Genomic DNA, 24,074 nt, shown 5'->3' on the forward strand with positions numbered 1-24,074 from the left:
TCTGTAAGAGAACGTTAATTTCACATTATACGAGCAAATTTCCAAGATCACATATTTTAGTGTAGTTTGCGCAATACAAAAATACGCATACATCTGGAGCATCGGATCATCATTAAGCTTGCAAAGCTTAAACCGCCGCGCCGCCGTTACGAAATCGCGAAAGCAAGGGTCAGGATTTATGATAACAGTAAGAATTAGACAGTACTGTGTAGAAATTATACAAGTATCATTTGTATAATTTCAATTGTACAAATGTCAATTGTATACTTGTACGTGTTTTTAATCTGGGTGTTCGTGCATCTATTCGTCAACGTTTCTATCCATTTTTTGACAAACTACCTAATCTTCATTGTATTGGAACAACTGATCAATCTTGAGTAAACCTGTAGGTTACCTCATTAACGCAGAGATGGCGCATCGTCAAATGTCTCTTTTACCAATTGTGTTTTCGCTAATACCCGTTTCTTTACAATTGGAATTATTTCTCTTTATTTACTTGTTAATTATAAATAACTTATTTTGTATTTAATATTTTAAGTTATTTTAGTACTAAAGTTTTGAACTATGCAGTTTTACATTTCCACCAATGGCAGTTCCTTGCATATAATTTTGACCAATCAGAATCGTCTTCATTGCCTATGTACGCAGGTCCAATTCATTACGTCACTTTCCCTTGAAACTTTGTTCTGAGTGCACGCGTTCGTGACAAGTGATATTAAATCGTGTTAAAATATTAAATTAAATTGCATTTCTAATATAACAAGTACGAAGAATAGAAGGAAAAGTTGAAGAGAAGTCTAGATTCATCATTTCTGACATAGATTCCACATTGCCTTCGGAAATACGTGAGGTGAAATTTTGTACTCTTGTCGTGAATTCAGATTGAGATTGAAACAGCATTATCTTAATTATTTCCCTTTTATATCGTTAATTTCTTAAACATTATTGAATTTGAACAAAAGAATCCGATAACGTTTTTCCTTGAGAATCGTAATATCACGTGATTGGTTCGCTAACCTGTTTCGGTATCGTGCCGAGCAATCCTGAACTGTCGCCGTAGGAAGGTCGCGCCATTCCTTTCGCGAACGTCGCGGTGATAAGATGTATTGAAGGTACGCTTCCGTATAAGTAAAATAGGTACGCGTAATTTATCTTTTGACATATTTTACATAAATTATAGAGCTCGATCGTTTATTAATCATAATTGTATTGCTGTTGGCTAAATTTTATTTATATAAATTTATATTTCTTATTTGTTACAGATCTTTCGGTGATATTGAAAAGACGCCACACGAGACGACGCCATGACAGTTGATATTGGATTAAAGTACAATTTCGTAAAGAATTGTTAACGTTTTGATTTATTGTAATCAATTTACTAATATTTATTATTACTATTTTTATTGAGTCATTGTTAATTGTAAGCATTTCTTTATAATTAATTGATACCAGAATCAAGGAAGAAAAGATTAGAGAATTTTTTTTTTCCTTGATCAAATAATAGGAAAGGAATAACTAATTTTTTATTTTATTAAATAATTTTGACTAGTAGTTTAACATAGGTGTTTTAAATTAGAACAAAACTGAAACAATTTGTATTCTACTGCAGATGATTGCTTCTCTTCTCCAATTATTTAATTATATTTTCATTATTTCAAACAATCTGATTTTGTTCAATCATAGTAATTATACATATTATAATATACAGTTTTCGGTGTAAGTTTAAGTAAAAATAGAATTGATAATTTTCAAAATTAACCGTAATTCTTCTTTTTTTATTACAGATGAATTTTTGGATTTTGTCGAATTCCTGAACATGGTTGATGGCTTTCTTCACAACTTCCGTCTTCTCTAAGGCAACCTCATAACTGGTTGTTGTGCATTCTCCTACTTGACTGTCGGAAGAAGAGTGTAAATATCTGCAAACGGTGAGTCGCATGGTTCATGGTTCCTCCGGTGTATCATGTCGTAGGACGAATGATCCGAATCGACACTGGTTACTGGTTGTATACGTGGTTGGCGAGCATAGTGACCATGGGTATGGTTATACTCATGAATAGTAACATTTTTATTGTGTCAAGTATCAAGTTCAATTTTTACATCAAATTCTTTTTCATGTTTTGAAAATGTGCATCAAGAGGATGATGTTATTGAATTTAAATAAAAATCTGTATAAATGGGGAGTGAATGGAATGAGAATAGGGCGGGTCTCCATCTGCAACAACCTCCTCGTGGTGGAGACCTGGACAATCGTTATTATTTGGCGGGTAATTAATAACTGCATCATTATTTCTATGGTACATTTATTAATTATGCGGCAAATAATACAAAGTAATTGGCTGCGTGATTAAGATTTGCTTCTTTGTTTTTTCTTTTTTTTTAAATTTTATTTCTGCTATATTTTTTCATTAATTTTTGCATTATTTTTAATGCATTTTCAGCTCATTTTTATGTTACTGTTAGTTATCGACTAGTCATCGATCCTTAGACCCGATGTAGTTCCTAAGATCGTCGTTGTGAATTGTAGAGTGCGCAGCGAAACAGAAATGAGGTTTTGAGCGATGTCGGCATTTCAGACCGCAAGATACGAACTCATATAAGCTAATCGGTCAATTTCTGTTACATAATTTGTGTTTACGCAACAAGTTGATTTCATTCAAGATTTTAATACCGGAAGGACAGAAATCTTATCGGAAAACTGAAAACGTTCCTCGCGTAACACAAACTCTTCGATTATTACTTTTCTCTCTCATCTTTTCCATCGCCGATTTTAACGCGCCAACGTTTTAGTTTCAAACCGCATTACCATACCGAGGAAATTTTAGGAAACGCCGACATCAAAATAAATGATATCCGATCACTACATTTAATTTTATCGTCAGCCCGATCTCTTTACCCTTCTATCAGCACTTCCATCTGAAATGTATAAGACTCACAATCCCTTAAAATTTAAATTAAAAAATTCAGTTTTCTTTTTAAACAGTAGGAAACTTTTATTCTTTTTTAATACTTTTACAATAATATTAAAGAAAAAGCATAACGTCTTAGAATTACGGTATATTTTCAATGTCTTTTATGTTACAGTCAGCTGCTAATAGGAAAAGTAAACTTTGAAAGCATTGAATTGCAGATGTTAGCCTAAGTCTCAAGTTTCCTATGATTATGGAATATATTGTAGTTTATAACACAAGACCAATATCGAGGCATGAATAACTAAAAAAATCATTCTTGATTTGTCACCAACTGACGATTACGGTAAAATTTAAACTTTTACCATAATCGAATATCAGAAAGAAAGAAAAAAACAATAGATGCATAAATTGCACGAATATTTATAATATCCGTATAATATTCATAATATCAATATAAAACCTTACTCGTTCTACCTAATAAACATTCAAAATTGTAGTACCGTTAAAATTCGGACGAACTTCTTTTCTTCTCTTACTTTCCAATAGGAAACACACATCATATACGATACACAATCGGTTTAACACTCGTAAATTCTTATATTGATACATACAGCAGAAATTAATTAAGAAACAGAGGACATAGACATTAAAAAAAGATCTGTGTTACTTTAATACAAGTCTTCTGCGACAATGTTTGTATGTCGATGGAACACAAATGGGCAAATATTAGACTGATCGGAAAATTTTGCTGCTGGTTCTGAAAAACGTAGTTTGTGTATTTTTTTAATAACTGCAAACAGAGAGATAATTGTATTTCACCATGGCTGATTCATTATCACTAGGATACTAATTTGAAAAAATCAACAGAACTTTCTGATCAACCTAACAGTACAAATCATATCTCTAAATTACAATAAAAATTGATATGCATCCTTTGCAACTAATTACTTAGTCACGGTATTTTGAAAACTAACACATACCTTGACAACTTAGAAAGAATAATCATTCAATGAATTGGATCACGTATACGCTACACAGAAATATCTGAGAGCAAGATTTCTTGCGACAGTGCACATTATAATCACGATAGGATAGCATAAAAGTCGAGATGACCTCATAATAGAAAAATGTTGCATAGTAAAAGGTATTCGTATGCTAAGATCCTCATCGCCTCGAAACTTCCTCTGTCATAGAAATACGTTCGATTTACTTTGAGCAATACTTCTCGCAATAAAATAGATCTGTTGCTTTGGAGAACGAACACTAATTAAGAATAATAATAAAAAAAAAAAAAATAATAAAGAAACAGTTCTTGGAATAATCGTTGAAACAACGATACTTTCTCTCGTACTCACACACAGTCACACTCTTGTGTACATACAAAACCGAATGTCATCGCGTGTTTACGAACACACATACTAGTCAGTCGTGCATAACAATTGTTCTCTGAAGGCGCTACCTATGATAGTAATTCTTGTAACGCGATGATTTCCACGCAGACAACGGTGGTCAGTGTTCTCCCCCCTATAATTCCCCGAAGGAGGTCAACTAAAGGCAATGAACCTGCCTTCAAACGATGAACCTCAGCAAATCAGTTCAGCCTTTCTAACGAAAATTCTTGTTATAAAATTATCAATCTAAGCCATAGCTGATTGCCTATCGCCCATCTTCTTGGTCAGTTCCTGGAGAAAGTCCCTGTAGATTAGTGAGTCCATGTTGGAAGACAGAATGTAGAGAAGCCACCAGTCACCCAGATCAATCTTTTTGCTGATACTGTAACAGGTTTCTATACACAACAGCCGAGAGGAGAGATGTAACAGTCTCGGTCTCACGGCCGGGGCAAAAATGATGGCTGCTCTGTATACCATCAGACCCAATAACAAGATGGATAGAATGGTGAACCAGAACCAGATGAAGATATACGTCTTCTCATTGACGATGTTTAATGGAAGAATGCAGAGGGAATCGTGTTGCTGTATCGTTCCCGAAGCACCATACTTATAGAAGAGACACTTGGTGACGCGAGGGAACACGTAGACCATGGGATCCACACGCTCTTCCTGTGGCACCTCCGAAAACTGCAGTACTCGCAATCCGTAGCTGAGGAATTCCCCGTCGAAAAATCGATTCATCAGGTATAATTGAAGGAAGATATTCACTAGGCAAAGCGCCTCGCAAATGAAGTATCGGTACACGTACATGTTGTGACTCTGAAAGAACAAGCGATCGGTGAATTGGCATGAATTGGACTCAACGAGGTTAAATTGGATCTAACCGAATCGTCTCAACCGTTCTTTCTTATTCTTTCCTCCTTTCCCTTGGCTAAGATTTCAGTATGTGACACTTTGACCAATTGAGGCATCTCTGTGAACGTTCTCAACCCTTGCTGAAGTACTTATTCTTTCAGAACTTGAAAATTCTTTAATAAATTGTTATGGCTAAATAAATTTTGGATAATTTTCAATTAAGTGAAAATTACATAGCTGTATTAATTTGGCTTTAGTTTCGATTAGAGATTAAAATAATTTTAATTTCATCCCATTATTATTTACAATGTAAATACACTTTTTAAAAAAGCGGTTGAATATAATGAACCGGTTGAGACGAAGTTCGCAAAAGTAAACTTAATGTCACCTAAACAGGAATTTAATTAGGATCACTTACCCTAATATGATTCATTAGATAATCCATTAACACGGACTTTTTCTTCCGGATGTTCTCTTGTTTATCGAGGCCGTGATTCATACCCATGACCAATGTACTGATCAAACCACCCTCCCACATGTTCCATAACCATTGTGGTACATAGCACAAGCATGCCTGTTGAATGTAATATACATATTCGTTTAATTTAGTCATGGAGGATATGACAAAGACTATTATTAAAATATTATGTGTAATAACCATAGACATTTAATGCTGCATAAATATACAAAATGGAGGTGCCTCCATATTTGTAAGATAAAATATTGGTCGTCATTATTAATGAGAGCGTTTAATCAAGAACAGTTTTATGCGGTAATTAAATTAAAATGAAGATAGAAGCATTTTCTCGAAGAAATAAGAGGTCAGATATGTAATCAGCAACGCGTAGGGCTCGTGCATTCGCGCGAACCACAGTTTCGGATATCCAATACGGAAAGACGAGAATAGCCAGTCGGATGTAACAAAAACCTAAACCAAAAGTGCAGCTGTCTAAGTCTTATCTGTCACCCGTACAAGATTACCGATAAACGAGCCTTTACCTGGAAGAATAATACGAAGCAGACCCATTGGTAGTACGTATAATATTTCCTTGCGTCCACGTCGCCGAAGTCGTTGGCCACTCCTGGATGCGCCACCTCTATACCGACCTAACAAGAAACAGACTCGTCAACAATAGGATAATGACGAAAGAGTGCAGGTGTACTTGATTAAATTTATATATTTGCATCGTTATATTGTTCATTTATCGTCTACTTCCCGTACGTATTTATAAGCGATCCGTTCATTCAGTTCACGAAAGCACTGTACCTTTTTTTATCTAAGAGAACCGATCTCAAAAAAACAGTAAAAATTATAAAGAGTGCTACTCATACATTAATAATAGTAAGAGGTTAAGTAGAGATCTACAGTCATATTCCTGATTCAAATTTGCCGCCTAAACATAGTGTACCAAAATTTCATAACTTATTCGATTGGCGGGAAATTTGTTACTAAGAATGTGTGTATGATTTTTCTTTTCTTTTTCCTTTTTAATTTAACAAATGTTTTGTAAGTTATTTCTTAAGAATTGTGAATAATCATACGGCGAGTTTATTTCGTAAAGCATGTATTAATGTACAGGGCAAGAGTGAGAGGAATTGGAAGAAAACTATAGATAACCTCGGGGGTAACCTGAAGCGATTTCGTTGTTTTCTGTGTTCTTTTTACTCGCTGGCAATTAGATTTCATACTATCGGTATAAAATACTCTTCGCGGTTGAGTAACACTATCGCTAGTGGCAAAAAGAAGTTTTGAACAAAAGTTCTAAAACAGAAGTCAGACATAATTTAGAAATAAAAAAAAAATTGTTAACGTTGATTAGTCGATACAACATTTTTCTACAGATATCAATGTACAGCATGTGTCATGGTCTATTTGATCGTTGAACTTCCCAAAGCTGGGAACAGGTGGTTCAAAAGACAAGCATAATCAAGCGTGGATCCAAGTCGGAAAATTAGGGGCACAGTCGCTAAACGAGATTACCCACCTGCCGATTGAATGCATCCGGCATAGTGAACGTAGACGTTATCCAGCAATAAGTGTTGACAGGGTGCGGTGGTAAACCTTGAACGATACAGTTGATCGGATTACCAACGTATTGGGTGGCCGTGATCACCATCGAACACGTGAAAAGTAGCACCGCCGTAAAGTGGTTGTGCAACCGGAACACCATAGAATCCGTCGTGATGTCCTGCCATTTCAGGAACGTGCCAAGACCCCCTAGTAGCTTGTACATGATTGTTTTCTTAGCTTGTTTACAATCGAATAATCTTCTTTACGCGACAACGTCCACGTGACGGAATGTGTCACGAGAAGGAGAATCGGGTAAAATCGTTATCAACTAGAAGTTTCGCGGGCCCTCATCTACCGCGGGTCCGCTCGAAAAGCGGTAAAACGAAACGAAACCAAACGAAACAGACACACGACGATCGTACGGCTGTGTCCACGCGGCGTGCCTCCCTCTTTTCCTTTTCTCCTGTTTCTCCTTCTCCTTCGGCGTCCTTCTTTCCTTAAGCTTCCGCCCTACTCCTCCTCCACTCGCTGTTTCTTATTCTTTTTACGGGGTGATGGGAGCGCGCACGATCGGTCACCGAACCAACGTTGAACAAGACCGCGAACGCGCTCGCCTTTTGTACACGACTGTCCTCAGTCAGGAGTTTTCAACTCTGCTTATACGATGCGTCGACGAAACACACGTATCCTTTTCGCATCTTTCACCGATCGATCGATTCTACGCGTAACTACGTTCAGTTGAATCTCGATAAACAAATGCGCAACATGGAACGAGGGAGCCTCGTCGTTTCTCGATCTTCAAAGAAGCCCGCGACGCCTGCGCGTCCAATCAACTTCGTGTCGGATATACGACACTCACTGTCAATCCTGTTATTTCCTCTGAGTCGGTCTGAGGATTTCACCGAGAAACACAGGCTGACACAAAATTGTGCAACAGCCGGACCGAACTCTCTTGCCGCTCAGGGCTCCCCCTTTCTCCTCCACCTTCACCTCCTCCTCTACCTCCTACTCCTGCTTCTCCTTCTCTGTCTTCTCCTCTGCGCGGCACTTTTTCTCTCGATATCGTGCAGACAGATCGTACGAACGGGTGCGAGCCAACACCGAATTGTGTCGGCATATACACGTATGTACGTAGCAGTCTTCAACGTCGACTGACGAGAGTAGTCAGTGGCTTGTTGTTCAAACGAGGGGCGAGAGGGAACCTCTTTCGATCTTGCTAGGGGGACTGCCATAGTCGAAACGAGTAGGAGAGGGCCCAGGAGGTGGGGGTCGTAACGGTGGGGGACCGACGGCTGTTTCAACTTCCCCTCCTTTGTGCATGCTTCGTACCCTGTTTCCATAGTATGTGCTCCTGCGTTTAACTATGCCTACCATCTCTTTTTCTTTATGGGTTTATCTTTTTAACCGATTTGTTTGCACCAAATTTCGTAATCGCTTCTAAAATATTGCGAAATCTTGAGAGACCTTCTTTTTTTTCGAAGAACACGTGTAACAACGTTTTATACCAGAGTAGGAAGAGGATACACTTATTATAGCAAACTAGAGACTATCTCTGCGAGTTGAACTTAAGGGCGCTAGACGTTAGCACGATAAAGAGGCACGGTACCTACATTTTCTACAAAGATAAATAAATTTTAGAATACAATTTTAGTTATGCTTTTCAAAGAATGTTGGAAGTAAGAACTTTCATGCCGATGATTTAAAGCGCCTTAGGTCCGCCATTATCTACTACCGTTATTCCAGTTACTCGTTTCTCCTTCTTTTCTCTTCTGCACGACCTCTCCATCCTGCGCTATATCGTAATGAAAGTAAATCGCTTTAATTCGATCGTTAAATTCAATTGAACGTTGAGGCCACTATAAGAATCGAACACTAGATCTCCCTTGTCATCTTTGAATGAAAATATTATTCATAAAACATTGATTTAATGAGTTCTTTTTACCTTGATTTTAAATGTAAATAGACCGAGAAGAAGCACATTAACTTCGCAAACGACATTTAATATTTACGCTAATGTTGTTAACATTGTTATTACACACTCGCGAATTACAACTAAAATTACAGTCCGTTGTTCTTCTGGTGAACGTTTAGACATTTTACAATTAGAAGCCGAAGAATAAAAAGCAGAATTTATGTTATCTCTGTACTTGTTGTTACTACTTATGTATGTATGCAAACTAATGTTTTATTAAGCATACAAGGAGAGGCAAAGATCAATCTCAGACTGAAAGCGTTGCTAATACATCACATTTTTGTATACAGTGTGTTTCATTAAACTTTAGTATGCTTAATCATCTTTATTAGCATATTAGTAGGTGTATTATAAATAATAACTTAATTTTTTTTTTCAATTTTATTACCTATATTTTAAAACTATAATTTATACTTTGAAGAAATTTTTTATTCTTTTTATCTGATGTTCTCTATTTATTTAGACCCAGTGACGAAAGCATGAATTCGTGTGCGTAACTGGTAGGGCGAGTTACGCATTATGCAATCAATATCAGCAATTTCGTGTTCCTTCTTTCACGTTCCAGGCGTTCATTTTGTCGTTTCACCATGTGAAGCTTGCTGTGTCTGTGTACGTGACCAGATGCACGAGACCCTGAAAGGACTGCGTGTTACCCCATGGAACGGAAATACCAGCATCCCTCGACCTACCATCATTTGTTCAGGATCCTGTTGGATGGCAGTATATTGAGTTACTGCAGAAACAATGGGCATTTTAAAACTTTCTGTTTTAAATGATATTATGCATGATTATAGTCATACGTTATTGTTTAAGATTTAAAAATGTTTTTTGATTAAATATATGAATCGCCTAAATTTTTTAAAATGATATTGTATACTTTTTGAATGCATTAATTGATGCATCCGGTAATAAAAGTTGTCAGATATTCCAGTAAAATATTTTTGTAAAATATATATGTAAAATGAAATGAATAGGAAAATAGAATCATTGGAACGATTTGGGTGGTCTAAACAGACCCCATTTACTTGGTAATACCATATGCAGCAATAAACATTTACTGTGTGAAAATGACTGCGACACATGTCACACACGTGTTTATAACATTATGGAGAAATCCCCTGGAGATGAGGCTCAATGTTTGCGTTGTCCTGAATAACCATTATACAAGGTGTCTCATGCAACTGGGCCCAGTTACATCGGACACCCTGTATATTTGTGTATACATCAACTCTACCAAACAGCTTTTGTAACTTTGGTCATACGATTATTATTTTGTCATAAGGTTATCAATGATTAATGTAATAATTAAGAGATAATTTTGAAACATACTAACATATTTTGAACGAAACATTGAATATAATTCGGTCCAAGAAAGGTTAAAATTACGGAGAATCATTAAGGACATCGTTACTCAATACATTCATTTTATGGTGGATACAAGGCTAAGTCCTGTTCTCGGGAACAGCTTTCTCTTGCGTCCTTGACTTTTCAATTTCACATTGCATTTCCTCCTCCAGTCACTTTTTACAGAATTCCTCAATAATATAATAAACTCTATTCCGGTAATTAATGAATTCATGTTAATGAAGTAGTTAAAGTTTGAAAGTTTGAAAATTATCACATTTCTTCATTTTCACTAACTTTCGACCTTTTGTTTCAGACTCTCCTGAAACTCCACCTTGCGAAGGATCTATCCGGTATCCAGCCACCTGGAGTCATTCTTCAATTCAAGGCTTTGGGAAAGGGACGAAACAAAGGGTTTGGCTATAACTTTGTAAATTAAGGGGAAAATATGGCGGTGGTAACAGGTATAAAATTTTAGTTTGTTCGCAGCAGCTGTTTGATAAAGAGAGTGCAAGACCTTCAGAGTACCTAGAAGAACATATATTCGTATCTTTGTAGTTTCATTCTTTTTATTGCTTTAAATTTGCAAGTTACTTTTATTAGTCTTTACTGCTTCTTTTTTTTTTATTTTCTAACCAACAACGAGAGAGGAGCCTCCTTTCACTAACCGATCGTGTTTCCGTAAAATACATAGCTGGTGATCTCGTTTTCGTAGCAACCGGTCCAAATGTGCAACGTGATGTAACTTAAGCTTTTGTGCAGACGCGTCGCAACAGGATATCGCATGACCCAGCATCTCGGTTTCTAGACTACATGCAGCCCCCGTGATCCACGTGACCATGTTCGTATCATGGCGTTCGCCATGTGCAAGCGATAAAAAAAGATCGGAAATAGAGACCCGTTTCATTAGCGAAAATGTACCGTGTGTCTTATCCGTCGAGCGAAAAGTGACCTCTTCGCGATCTATCTATTGAATAATATCATCCCATATTAACGTGGGGCTGTGTTAAACTCGGTCAAGGCACGTGACTATATTTAAGAATCCTATCGTACCCCTCAATCGTCACTGGTATCAACCGAGAGTACATATTGACTTTGCTTCAGTTTGATAGATATTATGCAATGAGACTCGAGAGTCAATAGTTACGAAGTTCCATGATCAAGGATCAAGAATGTATTAGACAGGATGATAGGAAAATAGGTAGTCAAACGTAGGGAAGAAAGATTCTATTTCAAGGTGTATAATAATTACTTTTTGTTTATGATGGAGTATTATTTTTAATGTATTAAAAAGCATAAAATACTTAATGAAAGAAAACAAAGTATACTTACTTTCGGCTGCTGCTCAACTATTAATCCCTGATACTACTTACACGGTCAGTAAAATACTAGCGCTCAACTTATTGCTCGTCCCCTGTTCTACTAGTGGACGCTTTATATGCGTCCTTAGTCGCAATTATCTTAATTAGAGTTCGTTTATGAACGACGACAATCGCTCGTTTTGTCAGCGAAAAATTGCTCTTTCCTCTTCGCTTTCAACTGGATCGCTCTATGAAACTTCGTCAACAATAAATCTTACCATTATCTCAAATCTTACCATTCGTCAGTTGTGACCTGTTCAAAAGCCATAACTATTGTACGCTATACGCTCGGTCGCGTATGCACTATATAATAGTAAGTCCAGCAGTAAGTATAGCTTTACTTACAGCTTGCTAAGTATAGTGAATACAGCATCCGTGAATTTAGAAACGCAACATAGTTAGATTACGAAGCCTTCGGTGTTGTATAATCCACAGTGTTCTGTAATTCACTGCTGGTAACCGAGTGTTTTACTAAGAATGCTACTTAAACCGCATTTCCCGGAATCTTGAATAAATTAAGCAGTCGTTTCCACCCACAGCTTATATAAATTCCACCGATGTTGTTTGCAGTAGACTGTACAGCCAGGTAAACGAAGAAATTGTTATCCCTTCGTGAAAGACTGCATTTTTTTGATAAGAACCATGGACCCTCTCTGATTCAATATTTGAAGCATATGCACTCTCTAAATCCCATCAAAGCTGTTTATATGCTTAGGGTCCAGTTGAGTACCACTGCAAGTCAATCGTGTCAATTGTGACGAATGTATGTCGACTATGCTCGCGTCTGGTCCTTGTAGTTCTTCAAACTAAACTGTATAATCCTACGTTGAATATTTGAGAAATTTGTGTAGTACTAACAATGGCGTAACTAAGATTTTTCTCTAGAATGTAGAGCCGTCTTAACAGCATTGTAGATGCTAGATAAAACAGTATACTGAAGCTTCTACCATAAGCTTTTTATTTGGAAAGCCGTCCAATCATAGGGATCCTGACGACTGCCCAGCATGCCCATGCCTTAAGATGGCACTGCTGGATGGACCAGTTTCTCTAGCTTTATTAAAAGTCTTTGTTTTAATGTCTTCAAGCAAGAAAGTCAGTGTTTCTATTTAAAGTTTTTATAGAGGAACACATAACGGTTCTTGAGCAGCTAGGCATTTTTATGAGGCATTTTTCGGTCCCTCACCTTGATACCTACCTGTGTATGTTTGCTCACTGATAGTCACTGTGATCTCCGTTCAAGAATAAGAATTTCGTGGTAGATTGCAGAGGCAGGCTCATGTTGAAAAGATAAGATTGTGGGAGTAGAAAAGAAAGCGACCAGACCCCTTAATGGCGTCTGATGTCACAATCTGACAGATGAAATATTCTGAGATCATGTCAAAGGTAGACAGAAATTATTTTATATATCTTTAAAACATTTATAAAATGTCACAATTTTCTATGCCTTCGTCCAACGAGTTTAAAAGGGGCACAGATTGTTTTAATTCCAAATAAAGGCAGACGAGTGAAAATTACCCAGGGGACAGAGCTGCATCCAGCACACAAGGCGTGTTCTTATGTATGTAGAGAAAAAGAAAAGCTGGAACTTACTGTATAAGGGCACTGTTGCCTGCGTTGAGTTAAACAAGTCGCTGTGTAAATACCTTTACAGTGGCCGAGGTTTACACGATAGCCACAGGCTAACCTCATTATCCATGCACACACGTGCTACGTGGATCTTCGCCAGTACCAAAGACACGTTTCGAATAAAGTCAGCTTTGATATAACGCTACCGTTGTTTACTTGCTTCCTCGAATATTTGTATGTAGAAATCATACGAACCAAGAAGATAATTCAAAATTCATGAACAAAAGTATAGTTTAGATTCCAAGTTGAGAATCCACTTGTTGCTCATTTGATCCATGACCTGAGGGTTGTTGAATGTTCCACTAATTTATGTCCTCAAGCCCAATTTCCCACACCATTTTTTTATATAGAGCCCACTGTTCTGTTGGAATGAAAGAGACTTTCTCTTACAATTATTTAACTGTATCTTTGGCTAGCTGTACTGTGGATTTTTGAAACTGTATTTCTGAGGAGATAGAAATAAAAAATGTATCTCTTAAAAATTCACCTAATACATTTCACAAGAAGAGATATTATTCATTGTTTTTTTTTTTTTTTTTATTCTACGAAACTCGTGTTTCTTTGCTGAAGACACGAGTTAATTGAAACTCTAGTCACGAAAGGTACAATGTAGGTACTGAACGAAATACGGAATGCATTTTTATTCGCTATACCCCCTTATGTTCCAAACGTTCCCAGAATATCTTACTTGCGCTACCGGTGGAGACTATCAAATGTACAGGAGAGAAAATTCTACCGAAATTGTGTTACTTATTTTGTAATAGAAAGTATAGATTACTGTCTGTGCCATTAGTAGGTTCACAGCAATTGGTATATAATTGAGTTCAGGAGATTCGAAAACATGCCTTAGGGCTCATCTGATCCACTTTCCTTTTACTCTTGAAGAGGCCTTGCGCTTAATTGCTCAGAACTCTTCAAGGTATAAACACGATCATGAAGGGACAACGCTAAGTACATTCCTGAAATATTTTGCTGATTGAATAGCCTGCTTTGTGTTGACGAATCTAGAAGACATTTAACTTTGTACCCCTGCTCTTTATTTACTTGAGTGTTAATTGATTAATCGATCAATCAGTTTACATATTTAATATTCTTAATATTTATCTAGAGTTTTGTGGTCTTCCTTTTACATCCTTTGTTCTTTGAAAGAAATTCCTTTGAACTGACGACAAAGAGGCAGGTTTCCAGAATGAGTAAACACAGTAACTTAGCTGTTTCGTGAGTCACAGCTTCTCTCCTTTCGAAAGCTAATAAATTGTGAGATCTAACTACGTTATTGAAATGATGTATCGTGCTTTCAATATTATAATATTAATTTAAAGATATAGTCGAGGAATTTCAGAAAGGAAAAAAAGTGAAGGTGGCGAAAGGAATCGGTATGATCGATTTCACTTTCATGCACCAATTATTGATTAAATTGTTTGTGTCATTATTCATTGAATTCATATTTTGATCGATGTAAAATGTAAAATATAATATCTCAATTCTTGACTATCTTCCTCGTTTCAAGAATGAATTGTGTGAAAGAGGAAGTAGAAAATAAGTTGCAGGAAGTCACGAGTTAACCAGCAATTACACTTGATCTTGATCTCGATACGTAGGTATTATTCGAAATTTTTTTCTATTTGCGTATTCGATGCATTTGAAAAACATATTTGATGCAACTGCAGATATTCTTTTGTAAGCCTGATCTCATTGTTAGTCAAGACAATATGGTTTTTAATTTAGCAAGTTGAATGCTGCAACCGGATGTAGCATAACACGTTATCATTTAAACGCAATCATTTTATTTTCAAATTCAATTCATTCGTTAATTCAGAAAATTCATAAAATATCAATATTACTTAGAATTTTTTAAAATCTTTTCTTCTTTTAATTATTCGATTGTAATATTAATATTATAGAATTCGTAGTGTCAGACAATTATCTGAACAGTTGCATCAAATGCATCAGCGTGTCATCAGAACAGCCTTCCCGCGGTCCACACTCGTCATTTCCCGGTTGTGAGAGAGAACATAATGAATTGTGTTCCGGTCGTGGCTTACTCTGCCACGCACGCGAAAGAAATTAACAAAGATCTCGTAACGAGATTCCACAGTTTATCTTTTAATCTACTGCGTTTGCGAACATTTTATCGACCATGCTAAACAACTTTCATCGTGACTGACAGATGTTTTCTGTCAATTGCAATGTGTCTCTAATTTTTTAGAGACACAGTCCAGATTTCTTAATGCTAGAATATTAAAATTTTATCATTTTTGAACCTTAGAATCTTGTTATTAGAGTAATGAGGGGGCCAATCTACATTTTGGAAGAAGGGGCAGATCCACCCTAACACTTTTCTAATTACACCAATGGTTAATTCAGTTTGTAAATGTATAAATATTTCACAGGTTACATTGATCAATATTTCTGTTATGTACAGAAAGTTCTCAATGCCTCTTGGTTTTTCTATCATTCGTACTGATACAAGTATGTTGTGTATATAAATGTTCTGTAAATGTTCCGATTGCTCGTTGTATGATAGTGGAAGATTTTAACGTTCAAAACTCATCGAGTACGTAAATATTCTCTGACTCAAGAAAATGTAAACAGGCACCCAGTGCTAATGTTAAAGATACATAGTACATATGTATCTTTAAAGAGGTACTGTTACCAGGTGAAGAAAGAATTCAAGCCTAAGTGTTTATTTTATTCTTTAAGTTTACTCGATCTAGATATTCTTTTTACATTGTTTTAAAATTGATCGTTTTAATGTCTGATTATATGAACTGCTTTCTTTTTCCTTTCTTTTTAATTCCTGTCTTAGAAGTTTTGTGACGAATGGTTTCTTATCAAGTCGTTTTTTCTTTCTAAAGAAGCAGATTCAATTACCGTATTTATGATGACAAGGTTAAATATTTTTTTTACTGCCAGTTACTGATAAAAAGCTGACAATTGTGTAATCAGTTTGTTCCGTTCGTGTCGATGAATTCATATCTATATAAAATTTGTTAATTTTTCAACGTAAGTATGAAAATACATAGTCGAAATGCTAATGAATTTAGTACCTAATTTTCGATGCATAAAAAATTTGGAAGAAAATTAAAATTGCAAATAAAGTCACCAGCATTAAATACAAGATGATGTTACGTAAATTCTACTTTAAGAATGTCATTTAAATTAATAAAAATAATTTATGACGGTATATCTATAACAATCAACCCGTTCCGCTTTCTGTGATTTCAATTTCTATGTAATTCCGGTCCACAATATTTTCTTGCTATCGATGCATTCAGCCTCTACGTCAGTATTCCTTGAAATCATGAATCTCCCCATGAATTGTTACCAAGAAGGAAAAGTTTGTCATTTCTAAGATAAACTTACAGGTAATTGTTGAACCGTGGTCAGCCTTGGAGTAGCAGAATGTTTTCTAACAAACCTTCTGATAAAAAATTTAAAAAACAAGACCAAGGACTGCAAAGTACATACAAACGTTAGATTTCTAAACCTTGCGTCTTGTGAAATAAAATTTTATTTTTAAATTATTCCAGTGCTTCTCTAATGAGGTACCAGACGTCCAAACTGATGTTTTATCAATTTTTGTTTTATATAGTGATATTAGTAAACAAAATGATGAAAAATAATGTTCAAAGTCTAGGTAACCCGAAGGTTTTACACTCTCCTTGTCAACCTAGTTCGTAATCAGATTAAATTGATTCATCAGGTGAACGTGAATGGTCTAATTTGAGGGCAAGCCATGTCGCAAAGCCAATCAACCTCCTGAACGATTTAATGATTACTATTGTCGACTATTGTGCAGCTGGAGAGGTCAGTTCAATATGTTCAGCGTGTTTACTTTGTGCACACTTGAATTTGTCAAGTTGTGTTATACTTTTATTTAACCAACAGTGTAATTTGACATTCAGTTAAAAAAAGAACTATACAATCGTTATTTACATTACAGGAAAGAGAAGATTTCGAAAAATCTCTACACTTTCAGTTGCATTACTATTATCACCGCCAGTGATATGAAATGTTATCAAAAGACCGTCGGATATGAAACAGCAGTACTACTTCTATGGAATTTTAACTTTGTGTCATACTTTAGGTAATATTTCTACGAAATAAATACAATAAATACTACGTTCGATAATAATATCTTACAATTAAAAATTTATTGTCATTTATGACTGATTTAAAAAAAGAAAAACGATTAAGAAATGACCGCAAAAATTATTTCAGTATTACAATTGAAAAATTAATTACGAAATGGATCTAGTCGATTGTATGGTATTATATATACCAGTATAAAACATTGTCTGTAGAAGACAAAATGTTCTTTGGTCGAAGCTTAGGCATGCTCGATTGAAAGCCTTGAACCAGTGATATTCAATGAGTTAACGGTTGCTCCTCTTGAGGGGGATTCTGTTTTAGAGTTCGTCTTTCTTGCAGATCCTCAGCTAATTTTTGTAGAAGTTCTTTGAACACATAATTATCTAAATTCTTAGCTATATAATAAAGAAACAGCCAGTCTCCATAATGACATTCGTTTGTGACTGTTAGTACGTTCCATGGTGAGAATCTCCCTGGACAGGCCATACTGAACACGATCTTGTTGAACAGGATACTCCTATGTGGTGAAAAAGTGATTAATTAATTAATTAAAGAAATAATTTTTATACGAATTGCGGTGAGAATGAATAATTGTGATTGTAGAAGCTAATTTGTTAATTGGAAACTCAGGAGCAGTATACAGGATGTTTCATAATATGTGGGATCAATTAAACCATAATTTAGAGATATGAAATAATGGAGAAAATTCCTAGGAATATCATATTTAATCTTGACTCCAAATTATAACCATTTTTGTGATAGAATTCACAGTTATGTGGTTCTTCTTTTTTGAATGAACCTGTATATCAAAGGCATTCTTGTACAATCCTGAAAACATTTGCTTGTGATATGTATATAATTTAATTTATGAATTTAGAATGGTTTTAAGAAATATTGGATAAAAAAGGAGGATCAAACGACATTTACCGAAAGACAAAAATTACTGTAACTTAGAGACAGAGTTAAATATAAGACACGTTAAAAAAACGTTTTCATTGTTTTTATCTCTTCTGATAAAATGGCTCTCACATGTCATGAAATAACATGGTTGAATGATTTGCAAAGATCTAATGATAAGCTGATTATTCTAGGTGAAAAATTAATTTTCTACGATTCAAACAACGATTATCTACGACAGAAATGAAAAATATTATTGTTAATTTGGAAACAAAGTTGACCAGATAGGACCAGAAGAACCAAGATTAGAATTCTTGGAAAGATTACAATCGTAGAACCACATATAGGCAATAAATAGTAGTAACCTGGAATGCAGCAGCATAGTCAGTATTCTCCAAAGCAAACCTAAACCGGTTAGCACCGCAAGAATGATGAACCAATACCAGAGGAACAGATAGATCTTCTCGTTAACGATGTTCAGCGCCATCACGCACAACGCGTCGTGGTTCTGGATAGTTCCTGAAGCACCATACTTGTGGAAGACACATTTGGTCACCTGGAATACCGATTAAAATTGATGTATTTAACAAATAACAAAACTAGTTAATGAATACTTAGATAATACACCTTGGGAAATACAACGTCCAAAGGATCCATTTCTCCATCAGCACTGCCCGCCGCTACTGCCTGACCAAGCCCAAGGAAAGCTCCACCAAGGAACCAATCGGTCACGTAAATTTGCACCAGGACATTTATAAAATTGAGAACCTCGCAGAGGCCCAGGTAGTACGCCCACGGTCGATTCAAATGGACACGGTTTAAGAAAGCGACACGAATCTGTCGTATTTTATCGTCACGTTCGCTCGTGGAGAGAACCGAAATGCCATTATTAGTTTTAAAAGATGTCTCGCGCAGAGCCAAGGACGCCATGTGCAAACCAGACACCAACGTTTTCAGCCGACCTCCTGTATCAATGCATATTTTTTACCTTAAACTACGTCAGTATACGCTATAAACAGGTTGGCATTTACCAGGTAGCTAATTGTGATTATAATTAATCTTGTCAAGAATAACCCATTTAACTGATGCTTCTTGTGAATATGCAGTAAGTTATCAATCGATGGTATTTCGTTATTGAATTGTTTTTTGTAATAATTTTTTATGCTTTGTTAAATAAATGGAGATCGTTCGCTGGTAAAATATTAAAATCTCTTTCCAGACAAAAGGAAAGCAAATAGAAGTATGTGGGAAAGGTACGTAAGGTCGGTTCGAAGGTAAGTAGAGGGACTGACCTTCAACATTCCTCCACAGGTAGTGAGGCGCGTAAAAGCAGATCGCCTGTATGAAGAGAACGAAGGGCACCCATTGGTAGTAAGCATGGTGCACCACGGGATCGTCTCTGCTGGCTGGTCCCACGCCAGGGTGTGCAACTTCGCCCAGTCCAACCGCTGTGGCATTCATGTGTTTCACCTATAAAATTTATTTTCAGCATTCCAAACTTATAACACCTTTGCTGAGGCGATCCAGTCGCTTCGTGTCATTAAATTTTCTATTTAGATAAGTTTAATATATACCACAGTATAGGTGGATGTGAAGAAACAGAAAGTGTTGATCACTTTGACCTGATCATCGCTCATCCCAGCACCTCCAATGCACCTTATTCGAAAATATAGAAATTTTAATGGTGTTTAACATATTTTTTATTACCTCTGTTTAAATAATTTTCAGTTGTTTTTTTATTTCACTTTGTTTCACAGTTTTCATTATTTTCTGTTTCAACATGGATCGTATTCGTCCTAGAGTGTTGTGGAATTTTCCAGGTATAATAGTTGAAACAGAAGAAAACTGTTTCCTTAAGTCCTAAGGCTTAAGATAATCTTCTTTTATTGATAATTAAGCTGTTCAGGAATTTCGGTTTTCCCGACATAAATTAGGGTTTTAGGATAAGGTATTTGAACCTATGCTACCCTGGGTAGCTATTAGGGAGACTCTAAATCCTAGGTGTGAATCGTTTTCTTTGGGCATTATGTTCAGTTATATTGCCAATGTTATAAATAGTCTTATCCGAAGTTTATGAATTACTTACTCAATCTAATTATGTACATATAATCAAGATATGCTGATACTGATATAACAGAATACATAATCGTTACGTTGTAATGTCTTACTTAATAAACTTGTTATCACATTACGTATATTTAGAAGTTACAACATAATTTATAATAAAATCAGTGAAATATAATGAAATATTATATTTCATAAGAACAATGTATAATTCTTGTAGTATTAAAACTGTACGAAAAAGTTTTTATCAGTTTATCAGTATATCTTAGATCTTTAATCAAGGTAGATACAATGTCGTCAAAACAATAAAATGAAACTTTCAGAAAATATAGTTCTTTTCAATTAATAGATAGACTTTTTACACGTGGACTTTCTTCGTTTCATGATCTATATTCAAAAACTGTCTTGAGACTTCAAACAATATCTGTAAACCTTCGGTACCTGATGTGTTCTCCAATGAATTGTCTAGCTGTCACCAGAAGCGTGCCAACCAACAGTATCAGAAACGTGACCCTGTAGTGTAACTTGAAAACTAATCGCAATTCACCAATTACTTTTTACCATAAACAAAGAAAAAACATAACAATTCAAGTAGATAAGTTTTCATTACTCATGCTGTCGATGGCCACATAGTCCTGTGACACCTTTAATTTAACATGGTCCTTGAGAACCGCAAACGTAGCTAAAACAGTGCTCATCTTGAAGAATCTATTATTAATCGTCTAGTTGATTTTCACAAGATGCGACGGTCTTGGGTTCTCCACGAAACGCTCAGGCTCTCCCGGACTGCTTCCGGGACGCTCAGGCTCAACCGATTCACTTCCGGCACGCTCAGACTCCGCTGGACCACTTTTATTTTTACGAACAAACACGACGCACCGAATACTTTCCGCGATATTGATGGATAGATTGTTGATCGAATACATACTGAATTCTGTTAGCCGGTAAATCTTACTTCTTATCAACGGCGACGATTGCGCAGTAGCATTGAGTGACAACGCTTCATGAAACTCGTAACTAGCCGAAGTAGGTATAGTCATTACTGTACGAGTACTTGTTCTTCTTGATAAGAACAGATAACATCGTTCTGGAATTGAAATACCAGAATATAAGAATATGATCCACTCGTAATAATTATCGGACGATCATTGATATCTGTTCTGAAAAATCTATGTAGGGCAATAGTGAGAAGCGAAAAATATTTCCACTTTTATATGAACAAGATTCTATGGTGTGGAGCAAATTTTTAAATTAATTTTTGTTTAATGTCTGCCTTCCAGATTTAATCCGAGGGTTTGGTGGAAATATGTTACATAAAGTTTATCTAAGGGGCTGATCCTCCTCTTCAATCTTGAACTCGTAGAAACATTTAGTACGAACGATGCGTAATATTCATTTAAGCGTACTACATTTTTATCAGTAAACAAAAATAGCTTTATCTCTAAATAGATAAATTAATACTGACGTTTGTTATTTTAATTATCATTGAAACTGAAAAGTCAAGGTATTAATTGATTTTTAATTAGAGAAGCTATATTTCTATCAATCCTGTGCTTTATAATTATTTTTATCTCTAATTTAATTTGTTCTTTTTTTTTCAATAATTTATGTTAAATATTTCAGTTGTTTTTATAATATATTAAGTAATGTAAATTGTTAAGGCCATTGTATGTGTTTACAAATGTAGGGTAACTGCATACAGTATGGAATTGGATAAATAAATTATTTACCCTATCAGGCAACAAAAAAAAGCCTCGTGACTTGAAAAATAGCTTTACAATCTTTCGTATCTATTTGTGTTCATTGATTGTGATTCCCACCTTAATGGTATCTTAGAATGGTTATTCAGAGTTTGTTAAACAATAGCAACACTAATGATCAAGAGTATTAGTTTCATTCACCTACATACTTAATTTTACGCAATTTTATAATCAATAGTGAGCGAAATAGAGTATAGTAATACACCAGTAAGGGTTACGAAACAAAATTATGATTAATCTTTATCTCATAGATAATTTCACCGAATCATGTTGAAATCGCAACATATCACAATCGTGATAATTAATTTCACTTATCGTCACATCCTTCTTTTTTTTCTCTATTTACAAGTACGTACGTGAGATATAAGGCCTATCATCGAGTAATGGAAAACCTAAGCAATTTCAGTGATTTCAACGAATCTACAAAACAGTAACACGTCATTTTTCTTAAGTATTCCTTTTCTTTCACTATTTCATCATGCAAAGACTGAAAATTATTTCTCTTTTATAACTTTTCGTATTAAAAAGGGTGATTTTTAAAAGTACTAAAAGTATGATTAATTTTTTTTAATTTGGCTAATTTTAATTTTTCATGTATTTTAGAATAAGATGGAAGCCTGGGAATGAGAATAGCTGAGGTAACGCCGAAAATATGAGGCTGAAGGCAACAGGGGACAAGAAAGGTAAATCCAAGAGAAAAAGGAAAGGTGAAACGGGTTTGAAGGGGGAAGAAGAGTTAAGTCGTATGGAAAGGTGGAACAGTAAAGAAGAAAGACAGGAATAAGATAATGGAGGGGATAGAATGTCGAAGGTAGGACTTTGACCGGCCGTTGCCCCTGATGCGGTCGCTTCCAGGCCTGCAAACCGAACGAATCCTCTAAAGAAAATTCTGTCCTCTGGCTTATTTCGTCCCTGTGTATGCGAAACGTCTTACGTTTCATTATTCCTGACCTCGCAGCTATCTACCTGACCGTTTGCAGCTTATCAAAGTGGCTGCTGCAAAAAGGAATGATTCTGAAAACCTTTACTTCCCTATTACAATTTCATCTCAAGTCGTAATGAAATCAATGGCACCGTGTACGATTCCTATCGGTACACCGGTGCAATTTATTAAATCGCAAAATGGTTGCAGGGGGTCTTTACAACACAAGTGTGTTGGAAATTAATGATCAGTGAAACGAAACTCAACTCGAGGTCCAACCAATTTCAAATCCCTCTGTCCGCGTTGCATCAGGGGACACGAAGATTATTCTCATTTTGCCGATTAGTAACTCGGATGCAAAGGTCCGCTTTAACTCGCCGTGAAATCGACCCATTATCTCGCACAGGAATTACCCGTACCAATCTTACACTCACCTCTCGTATCTATTTTCTACGGTAACCTTGATATTTTATTAGATACCCCTTATTATTAGATGTTATTCGGTTTCCTTGTGTACCCTTAAATACTACTTGGTACCCTTTAGCATTTGATACCCTTACATATTATTAAGTACCATTGAGCTTCCTTAGATACCATTAGGTACCATTGGTACCAAGCACCATTTTGGTATCCTATACATTCAAGCTTTAATGTTAATTAATATTTGAAAATAGTTTCCAAAACAAAGAAGATTAATACTAATCTTACTACAATTGTCTTAGATTACTATAAATTAGCCTTGCACTTATATGATTAATAATTTGTTTTTAACGTGTTAATGATTCATTGAGGAATAAGACTTGATAAGTATATATCAACTGTTTATGACACATTGTCACGATATTTTCTTCATATTGATCCAAA

The 24,074-nt window shown here is 35.6% G+C and overlaps 2 protein-coding genes and 1 long non-coding RNA gene across 4 annotated transcripts; 1 reads left to right on the forward strand and 2 right to left on the reverse strand.

Annotated features, from left to right (window-relative positions):
- Positions 1-1,037: 1,037 nt before the first annotated feature.
- LOC123987716 lies at positions 1,038-17,509 on the forward strand. Of its 2 annotated transcripts, XR_006829317.1 has the most exons (6): positions 1,038-1,112; positions 1,263-1,366; positions 1,785-1,928; positions 10,802-10,949; positions 17,179-17,282; positions 17,419-17,509. It is a non-coding gene; the product is annotated as an uncharacterized LOC123987716 (long non-coding RNA). The 2 variants fall into 2 exon arrangements; XR_006829318.1 differs by lacking the exons at positions 17,179-17,282; positions 17,419-17,509 and having other exon boundaries at positions 1,078-1,137; positions 10,802-10,943.
- LOC114874715 (innexin inx1) lies at positions 3,043-11,836 on the reverse strand. Its single transcript, XM_029184265.2, has 5 exons — positions 11,818-11,836; positions 7,144-9,848; positions 6,158-6,265; positions 5,577-5,732; positions 3,043-5,122 (listed from the first exon to the last, which is right to left on the reverse strand). Exons 2-5 carry the CDS (start codon positions 7,390-7,392, stop codon positions 4,550-4,552), a joined length of 1,086 nt encoding a protein of 361 aa, XP_029040098.2. The 5' UTR covers positions 7,393-9,848; positions 11,818-11,836; the 3' UTR covers positions 3,043-4,549.
- Positions 17,306-21,472, reverse strand: LOC114874713 (innexin inx7). The gene is made up of 7 exons (XM_029184260.2): positions 21,139-21,472; positions 20,970-21,060; positions 20,039-20,120; positions 19,757-19,934; positions 19,092-19,429; positions 18,830-19,020; positions 17,306-18,084 (listed from the first exon to the last, which is right to left on the reverse strand). Exons 1-7 carry the CDS (start codon positions 21,224-21,226, stop codon positions 17,844-17,846), a joined length of 1,209 nt encoding a protein of 402 aa, XP_029040093.2. The 5' UTR covers positions 21,227-21,472; the 3' UTR covers positions 17,306-17,843.
- Between the last annotated feature and the right edge of the window lie 2,602 nt (positions 21,473-24,074).

The sequence above is a fragment of the Osmia bicornis genome, chromosome 4, assembly GCF_907164935.1.
Source record: "Osmia bicornis bicornis chromosome 4, iOsmBic2.1, whole genome shotgun sequence".
NCBI lineage: Eukaryota > Metazoa > Arthropoda > Insecta > Hymenoptera > Megachilidae > Osmia > Osmia bicornis.